We start from the raw sequence: 12439 nt of genomic DNA on the forward strand, positions 1-12439 counted from the left end.
ATGTGAAAAAGAATACATATATGTATAACTGAATCACTTTGCTGTACAGCAGAAATTAATACAACATTGTAAATCAAGTATACTTCAATAAAATTTTTTTTAATGAGTTTTAAAAAATGGAGTTCTCTTGACCCCATTTCCCTTTCCAGTTACCATCCCATCTTTTTCCTTCCCTTTACACTAACATTCTTTGAAACAACGATTCATACTCATTACAATTTCTTTCCTCCCAGTTGTTCCCACACCCACTCCAATGTTTCACTCTTGACATCCCTCTTATCAAGATCACCGGTGACCTTCCAGTTGCTACATCAATGGCTGCTCATGAGAACTTCCCTCCTGTTGCATCAAAAATGACCCAGCTGACCAGTCCGTCCTGCTTGAAACACTTTCTTCATGTGGGTTTCTGACAGCACACTCATCTCCTTTTCCTCTTTTCTGTTTATTCAAGCACTTTTTGCAACTCTAATAGCCCCAAACCTCATCAACACCCCACGACTCAGTGGGGGCCCCTAACACAGCCGGGGCATCCCCAAACAAGCCAACCATCGAAAGTTTGAACACAATGGATGCAAACAATCAAATGTACAAAAAGCCAAAGAGTTCATAATGATACTTAAAAAAAATAATGTCACTGGTCATCTTCGATCTTTGGAGGTTGCTCAGACACCAACTCTTAATAGGCTAATTGATGAATAAAAGGAATCAAGCACTGATTCTGTCTTTCCAATTCAGACTCATTTTAGGGCAAGTCAATGAGGGAAAGTTCTTTTTAGAAGAGTCACGGGTAATAACTGCAGAAAAAATGATAGAGATGGGCGATTAATCCTTAATGAAATAGTAGGTATAGACAATGATCAACAGCTACTAAGATAATTAGGTGAAAGGCTGATAGAGAACTTTTCATTGGGGGGATCAGGCTGACAAAAGCTGAACCCACTGATCAATCTTAAAAACACTAGAAGTGGGACAGACATTAGGTGCCTCCTTGGGATGCAACAGAAATACATAACACCGGGCTTCCCTGGTGGCACAGTGGTTGAGAATCTGCCTGCTGATGCATGGGACACGGGTTCCAGCCCTGGTCTGGGAGGATCCCACATGCCGCGGAGCAACTAGGCCCGTGAGCCACAACTACTGAGCCTGCGCGCCTGGAGCCTATGCTCCGCAACAAGAGAGGCTGCGATAGTGAGAGGGCCGCGCACCGCGATGAAGAGTCGCACCCGCTCGCTGCAACTAGAGAAAGCCCTCGCACAGAAACGAAGACCCAACACAGCAAAAATAAATTAATAAACTCCTACCCCCAACATCTTCTTAAAAGAAAAAAAAATACATAACACCACGTACGATGTAGTCCTGCAAAAGAAAAACAAAATCTTGAATCTAAATGAGCTCTAGATCTCCTTACCAGTTTATGTGACATACAGAGGATACAGGGTGATGTTCAATGACACCTTGAGGATACAGTAGGCTGGGTTTACAATGTGGGAAAGTCTGTAGGACCAATGCCCCAGTTTCTTCAATGAAATGTCTATGGATATGTGTGTGGGGTGGGGAGAGGGGACCGTGGATTGAAAGCAGCTCAAAGGACATATCAACCAAATTGCAACACGTGGACTTTGAGGCAGTGGGGGGAAAAGAATTCAGGAAGGTTGTTTTGACGATATTAAGGAATCACTGTTACTTGTGCTGAGTGTGATGATGGCATGGTGGTCACATTGAGGTGACATGGCTGTTATACACTGAAGAATTTACAGGTGACATGATATGATTTCTAGGATTTACTTCAAAATACTCCTGAAACATCAAAACACAATGACGTTGAGGGCAGACAAAAATAAACAGCAGAATGTTGGTAATCAGTGAAGCTGGGTGATGGATGTCTACTTTGGTGTATCTTTGAACATTTTCGTAAGACCTTTTTTTTTTTTTTTTCTTTCAGAGTAGGGGCTACTGACCAGAAACAGGGTCCCAGGGAACATCCTTATCTCGGAGCTCCACGTCCACCTACAGACACCCTGTGGATGAGGAGGTGCCCTGTGCCTCAGAGAAAGCCCCTTTAATGGCAGACTATTTGGGAAAGGCCAAGGTATTTGATCCATTTTCTGGTGAGCATTAGCGTTCATTCTAACACAAAATTTGAGAAAGTCTCACACATCAGCTTAACCTATCTTCTGAGTAGACTCTGAAAGGGTCTCATGTCCCAAGAAGAAACATCCTTTCACAAACTCATAAGGCCAGAAGGATCCATAAGAGTGCCTTTAAAACAGCCCATCAGCTCTGGGCAGGTCCTCTCACCCATGTAAGAAGTATCTACTAAGTACTTACCATGTGCCAAAATGAGCGCTGAACAAGACAGAGCCCTACCATGTGCAGGTTACAGGCAGGTGGACTAAACCTGCGCCATCCAGCCTCTTACACCCTTCCTGAATAGGATGAGGAAAAGCAAAGTACTAACACACTCACACTCATGCACTGCTCTACCGAGCACTTCATGTTTCATCACCTTTAATCCCCATAACAGCCCTACAAGGAAGGGGGTATTATTCCCTCCGTTTCACATGCAGGGGCGCGTTATGTGCCCACGTGTGTGTAATCACAAACTGAGGCAGCACGCAGGTCAGCGACGTGCTCCAGGTCATCTACCCAGTACGTGGCAGAGCTGAGATCTGAACCCACGCAGCCTGGCTCACAGGCTCTCTCCAGTTGACATTCTCAGCCACCACACTATAAATTCCAAGTCACCCTGGCTGGACTTAATTTGAGGACCAAAGAGATTCTCACTGGCCCAGCAAGCAAGGGCAAAAGGACATCCTTGACCAGTGGACCAGATATACTGTTCAGTGCTCAGCACCAGAAAGAACAGAGCTGGAAGGAGCTACAGTCTAGGCAAAGGTCATGACCTGGCCCCTCAGCGATTTACAGATGGCAACAGTGTCTGGCAGGGTGGCGGGCAGAGCTGGGATCTCCAGGACGGGTGGCCCTCGCTCTATGACACAACACCGGGCACACAGGCCCCTGTCCCATGCCACACTGAAGCTACCCCCCGGCACCTCCACTCCCAACACAGAAAGGCCTGGGGCGGACTCCCTCTTGGTAGCTGGGTGTCCCCCCGCTACCAGCTGCCCTGGCCAGTGGGCAGAAGGGCCCTGCAGTGCTCTCACGCCCTTGAACCTCAGCATGCTCCGCCCTCAAGGCCAGCCCTCAGCCTGGACACTTTGGGGCCAACGGGTGACTCAGGCTCCTTAGGGAGGTCAGAGCTCCTCATGTTCCCCTCACCTCTGAAATGGTGACGATCATTGCCCTGAACGGACTCTGATGTTCCTGTCGGGTCAAGGGTCCCCCTCTCCTCCTACGGAATTCAAATCTGGGATTGAAACAGTTGACAAACGATCCCTGCTTAAAACAAAATTCAAAACAGGGCAGAGGCTAGAATGGTGATGCTAGCCGTCGCCAGACCCCATAAGTCAGTGATGTGTTTAAGTCCTGGAGTCCCCGTGAGACCTGCAACCCCAGAGAGGAGAAAGGGTCCCCTGCCCTCTCATCAGCTGGAGAACAGAATCCTCTCCACGGACCCCTGCATTCCGGCTCTGGTCTGCCCTTCTTCCCGGACCCCCCTTACCTCATGGGGTTCTCCAGGAAAGTGGCCATGGTCCGAGACTGCCTGTCACAGAAAGGAGGGCCTGGCCTGAGCCTGGGGACTTATTTCAGGTATTTTAAACTCTAAACAGAGATAAGAAGTAAAGTCTGCTTTCTAGCAGTTCCACCAGAGCAGCCTTAGGACGATGCTCTCCACTCCGTCCATGCATCCTGGGGACCACCTCCCAACCCCAGGCTTAGCAAGGGATTAAACGGTAGTTGCTTTCTTTTAGTCACTCAACAGGTATGTGAGAAGCTGCTGTGCCAGGAACAACCCTGGCAAAAGAATGAAATAAAAGGCAGAGGAACAGGGTTTGGAATTGGCTCTGTAGCCCCTAATCAATCCTAAGCACATTTCTATAGCCAGCCAGCCGAGCCACTAAAGGCAGATTCAACAGGGAACACGGCAGTCATCCTTGCCTTTGTCCCAAACAAGAAGCCGCCTCCCACGTGTAGCACTGAGGCAGGTGGCCAAAGACAGACCCCAGGAAAGGTTTCATCTGAGAAGAAACTAACAATTAGGATACATACTGAGGTTGGTTATTAACATGAAGCAAATATGCTGGATGTTCAATTCCATAAAGCAGTTTTCCTAATAATTTTCTATTTCCAAATCCAACTTCTGAAGAAGCAAGGCTGCAGGCAACAATAAGGTAAACTAAAACATTAAATTTTTATTTTTTTATTTTTGGCTGCGTTGCGTCTTCGTTGCTGCGCGCGGGCTTTCTCTAGTTGAAGCAAGCAGGGGCTACTCTTCGTTGCAGTGCGCAGGTTTCTCACTGCAGTGGTTTCCCTTGTTGCAGAGCATGGGCTCTAGGCGCACACGCTTCAGCAGCTGTGGCACGCAGGCTCAGGAGTTGTGGCACGTGGGCTTAGTTGCTCCATGGCATGTGGGATCTTCCCGGACCAGGGCTTGAACCCGTGTCCCCTGCATTGACAGGCGGATTCTTAACCACTGTGACACCAAGGAAGTCCCTAAGACATTAAATATAAAGCATTTCAAATGAAATTATGTTTAAATTTATTCAACATAAGATATATAGGTTGTTATCAAATAATTTAAAGATAGCCTACCTTTCACACACAAAACCATATTTTCATGACTGAATAAAAGTCTATGTCTTTTTTTCCCTTAAGGGGAAAGAAAATCCCTATTGACCAATTCAAAGTACATCATGAGATAATCAAGCAGTTATTCATAAAAGAAAGTCAACGTAGTGAAAATCAGTTTAATCAATGAAGTTTTTGCAACAAGTTTATAATTTAAGTCTGTCAGCTGGTTTTTCTTGTTTCTCCAACCGGTCACTGAGTTCACAGCCTTAAAAACTAAGACTGGGTAGAGGTAAATTCATCCACCACGAATCACAGAGTGTACTGTCTGTCCCTGTCCTCGTGGACCTCCATCCCACCCTTCTGCACCTGCGCCTGCCCCCTACCACCACTTCTCAAAGTAGATGTGCTCTTTGGGAACGTGGCTGCTCTCCAGTTCCTTGGAGAAAAAGTCTGTCATGGGAGGTGGGCCACAAATGTAGAACAAGGTCTCTCTTGAAATATGGTATCTTATCTCCTTCTCCGTTATTCTTCCTTCTACCAAAAAACAGAATAAACACCAATTTAAGCCAGACGTGTCTGTACTGAAAAGAGGAAGGACTAACCACAACTCGGCAACAGTGTTTATTTTCAGTAACTAAGCTCAGTGGGTCGCGTCCTGAGTCATCAGCATGCTGGCTCCTGCTGGTGTCCGGGCCGGACCCAAGCAGAGAGCGCGTCTCCAGGTTTCCTGAATCCACGGCAAGCAATGAGGGCAGCTGATCCTAATGCACTCACCAGACAGGGCCAGGGAGCATACTGATCTTTGGGAGAGATTCAAAACTGCCTTCAGCAAAGTAAATAAACTGCTTTGTGAGAACTCCTCCCAGGGAGGGGAAACCACGAGAAATTTAAATTACTATTAATGGCAAATGGAATTGATTCAGTCAAAGCCGGAGTATAATTCTTTGTATGCATACTACGGCGATGACGCAAAGGTCCCCTAAAAAATGCAGAAAATAAATTTTAATATGGGCAGCAGGAGATCTGTATATAATAAGTAAATCCAACTAACCTCTCCGTATTTTTCCATGATGAATCGTCTCTCAATTCCCCAAGTAGTGACATTCCCAGCCAGCAACTCCCAGCAATAAAGCATCTACACTCAACCAACTGGCACATCCACAAAATAACGGTGTGGATACAGTCAAAACATCTTTAGGGGACTCACCCGTGATGTACGGCTTGAGGTCTGCACTGATTTGTGTAGTCTGTTTTGTAACATGCAAACTGCATGCAATCTTCTCAGGAAATTCATTTACTAAATCAAGGATATTTTTCTGGAATGTCAAACATACTTGGTCACACTACAATTTAAAAAAATCAAAACAGATGTGCACCCCCAGGGACGATGAACCTCCACTGCCATTCCACACACGTCTGCCCCTCCGCTCTCTACTTAGAGAGATATTGTTTGCAGCCGAGCAGGCCAGAGCATTCAGAGTACAGAGGGCTATTTGGCTTTAATTGAAATCTGAATATGCTAACAAGCATATTACTAACTCTCCGGGAGTTTTTTCTTTTTTCTTTTTCTCAGGCGTGGGCAATTAAGCAGCAGTTTCACTGACCACAGTTGTGTCTTTTAACTGTTTCTGTTCTTTTGTTCATCCTTGCAGCTGCAAAGCAACCCAGAGTGAAACGCTTCTCCTGTCAAATGGACTTAGTTTCCACAGATGCAACCGCTGGGAGTTTCACATACCCAGCTGGGTCTCACCTACTCCTGTGCCATCTGAGCCCACCCGTAGTCCTCGTGACTCTCTGGGGAACCCCAGCGCCACGCTGACTTTCCTGCTCGTCCACCTCCTGAGTCAAGCCCCCAGCCCTGCCCTCTCCTGTCACTGCACTGGGAGCCTCCTCAGCACTAGCTTTTTAAATTGTCCTGGGCCTCATTTGAACATGATTCAGCCTCTCCAGCTTCTGAACTATTGCAGAGAAGACAGAATAGAGACAAGAAAGGTCCGTGGACACTAATACCATGATGCGAGTCTGCTCACAGCAAGCTATGGGACACACACTCCTCCCTTACCTTGAACAGGAGCTCACTGGTGTTTTTTGCGCTGTAGAACAGTCTGATTGTTCCAATCTCATACCCACGTCCCTTGTTCGCCCGTTCTCTGTGGAGGTCTGCTGCATGCCGCAGGATGGAAAGCAGAGGGTTAATTCCAACTCCTCCCGCAATCAACACAAGGTTTCTAGAGGCATCTGCAGGCTGAGGGTCAAAGAAGAACTCTCCACCCACTCTCATGGCCACTTCCGAGTCCAGTGTACACTGAGGGGGGAGAGAAACGAGCCTTTAATGCTGTGTAGCAAAGGTCTGAAACCATGTTCTTCCTTCGGAAAGCAGAGGGCATCCACCTCCTATATTCTGGTCAGTTTTTAGGGCCATTTTTACAGCTTGCTCTCAGTTCTCGCAGGGCCGTGAATTGATCCCACCTGTGCCTCATACAGGCCATGTGCTCCTCCACCTTCATGATGCAGGCTGCACAGCCACTCTGGTGTTGAGAAACGGAGGCTCGCTTCAGGAATCCTGCCGTTTGTTAACTTCTCAGGTGCTGAACTAACTGGGTTGTGCAGAGAGGCACTGGGCCCAGGGGACAGCCCTGACGTATGAGTGTCCTTTTCTGAGCTGTGTGCCTGTGCTCTGATTAAAGCCTTGGAGCTGAGAGGCGGGATGGGGCTACCCTGGGCTCATCAGGGCTGAGGAGTGTGGGTCCCCAGGCTTCCTCCTGGCCGCCAGCAGGGAACAGCCAGGCTGCTCCACAGGCTGAGGCCAGCACTGCGGTCCTGCTCAGTGCTGTCAGCTTCTCCCTGGAGCAGAACAGGCAGCCAGAGGTTCCAGCCTAGGGGTTGAGTACCAATCACACCCACCCAGGTAAAGCAGCTACAACTGGGTGAGGTCACTTACACCAGAGATACCATCAGAGCTGAATGCACTGGTTCTCCATGGGGGCGGTACTGCCCCTGAGGGAGGTGTTTTGGAAATCTGTGGTGACACTTTTTTCAGGTCATGATGACTTGGGGAATCCAACTGGCATTCAGAGGGCAGGGCCAGAGACACCAGATGTCCTGTGAAGTCAGTGGTGCCCAGAAGCTGGCTCCTACTAAGCGGATGGTTAAATCTGCAGGAATTGTGTGGGCCAGTTTCTACTGGTAGTTTGATGCCAGCAACTGTGGGAGTACTTACAGCACAGAAATCAGCAAATGAGGCAAACGAGGGCTTTTAAGTCAGAGAGCTGGTGTGGCGGCACACCAGTCTCTGTGATGCACAGGGCTGCCCTGCACAGAATTCTAAAAGATCCATGGGACGTACATGCAGGTGAAAACTGGTTTGGAACGATCTGAGACTAGACCCTAAATCATTTTACAAAAAAACTCGACCACAGGGCAGACAGCAAAGCAAGAAGAACCACAATCCTGCAGCCTGTGGAACAAAAACCACATTGACAGAAAGACATGATGAAAAGGCAGAGGGCTATGTACCAGATGAAGGAACAAGATAAAACCCCAGAAAAACAACTAAATGAAGTGGAGATAGGCAACATTCCAGAAAGAGAATTCAGAATAATGATAGTAAAGATGATTCAGGACCTTGGAAAAAGAATGGAGGCAAAGATAGAGAAGATGCAAGAAATGTTTAACAAAGACCTAGAAGAACTAAAGAACAAACAAACAGAGATGAACAATACAATAACTGAAATGAAAACTACACTAGAAGGAATCAATAGCAGAATAACTGAGGCAGAAGAATGGATAAGTGACCTGGAAGACACAATGGTGGAACTCACTGCTGTGGAACAGAATAAAGATAAAAGAATGAAAAGAAATGAAGACAGCCTAAGAGACCTCTGGGACAACGTTAAACACAACAACATTTGCATTACAGGGGTCTCAGAAGGAGAAGACAGAGAGAAAGGACCCGAGAAAATATTTGAAGAGATGATAGTCGAAAACTTCCCTAACATGGGAAAGGAAATAGCCACCCAAGTCCAGGAAGTGCAGAGAGTCCCATACAGGATAAACCCAAGGAGAAACATGCCAAGACACACAGTAATCAAATTGGCAAAAATTAAAGACAAAGAAAAATCAGTGAAAGCAGCAAGGGAAAAATGACAAATATCAGACAAGGGAACTCCCATAAGGTTAACAGCTGATCTCTCAGCAGAAACTCTACAAGCCAGAAGGTAGTGGCATGACATATATAAAGTGATGAAAGGGAAGAACCTACAACCAAGATTACTCTACCCGGCAAGGATCTCATTCAGATTCAATGGAGAAATCAAAAGCTTTACAGACAAGCAAAAGCTAAGAGAATTCAGCACCACTAAACCAGCTCTAGAACAAATGCTAAAGGAACTTCTCTAAGGGGGAAGCACAAGAGAAGAAAAGGACCCACAAAAACAAACCCAAAACAATTAAGAAAATGGTCATAGGAACATAACACATCGATAATTACCTTAAACGTGAACGGATTAAATGCTCCAACCAAAAGACACAGGCTCGCTGAATGGATACAAAAACAAGACCCATATATATATGCTGTCTACAAGAGACCCACTTCAGACCTAGGGACACATACAGACTGAAAGCGAGGGGATGGAAAAAGATATTCCATGCAAATGGAAATCAAAAGAAAGCTGGAGTAGCAATACTCCGATCAGATAAAACAGACTTTAAAATAAAGAACGTTACAAGAGACAAGGAAGGACACTACATAATGATCAAGGGATCAATCCAAGAAGAAATATAACAATTATAAATATATATGCACCCAACACAGGAGCACCTCAATACATAAGGCAACTGCTAACAGCTATAAAAGAGGAAATCGACAGTAACACAATAATACTTTAACACCTCACTTACACCAACGGACAGATCATCCAAACAGAAAATTAATAAGGAAACACAAGCTTTAAATGACACAAAAGACCAGATAGATTTGATATTTATAGGACATTCAATGCAAAAACAGCAGATTACACTTTCTTCTCAAGTGCGCACGGAACATTCTCCAGTACAGGTCACATCTTGGGTCACAAATCAAGTCTTAGTAAATTTAAGAATACTGAAATCATATCAAGCATCTTTTCTGACCACAATGCTATGAGATTAGAAATTACAGGGAAAAAAATGGTAAAAACCACAAACATATGCAGGCTAAACAATGTTACTAAATAACCAAAAGATCACTGAAGAAATCAAAGAGGAAATCAAAAAAATACCTAGAGACAAATGACGATGAAAACAGAATGATCCAAAACCTATGGGATGCAGCAAAAGCATTTCTAAGAGGTTAAGTTTATAGCAATACAAGCCTACCTCAAGAAACAAGAAAAATCTCAAATAAACAATCTAACCTTACACTTAAAAGAACTAGAGAAAGAAGAACAAACAAAACCCAAAGTTAGTAAAAGGAAAGAAATCATGAAGATCAGAGCAGAAATAAATGAAATAGAAACAAAGAAAACAACAGCAAAGGTCAATAAAACTAAAAGCTGGTTCTTTGAGAAGATAAACAAAATTGATAAACCATTAGCCAGACTCATCAAGAAAAAGAGAGAGAGGACTCAAATCAATAAAATTAGAAATGAAAAAGGAGAAGTTAGAACAGACACTTCAAAAATACAAAGCATCCTAAGAGACTACTACAAGCAACTCTATGCCAATAAAATTTTAGGACAACTTGGAAGAAATGGACAAATTCTTAGAAAGGTATAAGCTTCCAAGACTGAACCAGGAAGAAATAGAAACTATAAGCAGACCAATCACAAGTAATGAAATTGAAACTGTGATTAAAAATCTTCCAACAAACAAAAATCCAGGACCAGATGGCTTCACAGGTGAATTCTACCAAACATTTAGAGAAGAGCTAACACTCATCCTTCTCAAACTCTTCCAAAACACTGCAGAGGAAGGAACACTCCCAAACTCATTCTATAAGACCACCATCACTCTGTTACCAAAACCAAAGATACGGGCTTCCCTGGTGGCGCAGTGATTGAGAGTACGCCTGCTGATGCAGGGGACACGGGTTCGTGCCCCGGTCCAGGAGGATCCCACATGCCGCAGAGCGGCTGGGCCCGTGAGCCATGGCCGCTGAGCCTGCACATCTGGAGCCTGTGCCCTGCAACGGGAGAGGCCACAACAGTGAGAGGCCCGCGTACCGCAAAAAAACAAAACAAAACCAAAGACACTACAAAAACAGAAAATTACACACCTATATCACTGATGAATATAGATGCAAAAATCCTCAACAAAATACTAGCAAACAGAATCCAACAACATCAAAAGGATCATACACCATGATCAAGTGGGATTTATCCTAGGGATGCAAGGATTCTTCAGTATATGCGAATCAATCAATGTGATACACCATATTAACAAATTGAAGAATAAAAACCATATGATCATCTCAATAGATGCAGAAAAAGCTTTTGACAAAATTCAACACCCATTTATGATAAAAACTCTCCAGAAAGTAGGCATAGAGGGAACCTTCCTCAACATAATAAAGGCCATATACAACAAGCCCACAGCAAACATCATTCTCAATGGCGAAAAACTGAAAGCATTTCTTCTAAGATCAGGAACAAGACAAAGATATCCACTCTCACCGCTATTATTCAACATAGTTGCAGGATACAAAATTAATGCACAGAAATCTCTGGCATTCCTAAACATAAATGATGAAACATCTGAAAGAGAAATTAAGGAAACACTCCCATTTACCACTGCAACACAAAGAATAAAATACCTAGGAATAAACCTACCTAGGGAGACAAAAGACCTGTATGCAGAAAACTACAAGACACTGATGAAAGAAATTAAAGATGACACCAACAGATGGAGAGATATACCATGTTCTTGGATTGGAAGAATCAATATTGTGAAAATGACTATACTTCCCAAGCAACCTACAGATTCAATGCAATCCCTATCAAATTACCAATGGCATTTTTTTTACAAAACTAGAAAAAATCTTAACATTTGTATGGAGACACAAAAGACCCCGAATAGCCAAAGAAGTCTGGAGGGAAAAAAACGGAGCAGGAGGAATCAGACTCCCTGACTTCAGACTATACTACAAAGCTACAGTAATCAAGACAATATGGTACTGGCACAAAAACAGAAACATAGATCAATGGAACAGGATAGAAAGCCCAGAGATATACCCATGCACCTATGGTCAACTAATCTATGACAAAGGAGACAAGGATATACAAGAGAAAAAACACTCTCTTCAATAAGTGGTGCTGGGAAAACTGGACAGCTCCATGTAGAAGAATGAAATTAGAACACTCCCTAACACCATACACAAAAATAAACTCAAAATGGATTAGTGACCTAAATGTAAGACCATACACTATAAAACTCTTAGAGGAAAACACAGGAAGAACATTCTATGACATAAATCATAGCAAGATCTTTTTGATCCACCTCCTAGAGTAATAGAAATAAAAACAAAAATAAACAAATGGGACCTAATGAAACTTAAAGCTTTTGCAAAGCAAAGGAAACTACAAACAAGACTAAAAGACAACCCTCAGAATGGGAGAAAATATTTGCAATCAAATCAACAGACACAGGATTAATCTCCAAAATATATAAACAGCTCATGCAGCTCAATATTAAAAAAACAAACGATAGAATCAAAAAATGGGCAGAAGACCTAAATAGACATTTCTCCAAAGAAGACATACAGATGGCCAAG

The 12439-nt window shown here is 44.1% G+C and overlaps 1 protein-coding gene across 2 annotated transcripts in view; it reads right to left on the reverse strand.

The window, feature by feature from the left end:
* Nucleotides 1-4293: 4293 nt before the first annotated feature.
* The window catches only part of OXNAD1 (oxidoreductase NAD binding domain containing 1), a 55750-nt gene continuing 47604 nt past the window's right edge, over nt 4294-12439 (reverse strand). For both annotated transcript variants that reach the window (XM_004271929.4, XM_033431990.2), the window contains 3 exons: nt 6755-6997; nt 5900-6008; nt 4294-5226 (listed from right to left, as the gene is read on the reverse strand). In XM_004271929.4, coding sequence (XP_004271977.1) covers nt 5072-5226; nt 5900-6008; nt 6755-6997 — 507 coding nt within the window. In that variant the 3' untranslated portion in view covers nt 4294-5071. The remainder of the gene's footprint in view (nt 5227-5899; nt 6009-6754; nt 6998-12439) is intronic.

Source organism: Orcinus orca, chromosome 5 (genome assembly GCF_937001465.1).
Source record: "Orcinus orca chromosome 5, mOrcOrc1.1, whole genome shotgun sequence".
Classification (NCBI taxonomy): Eukaryota; Metazoa; Chordata; class Mammalia; order Artiodactyla; family Delphinidae; genus Orcinus; species Orcinus orca.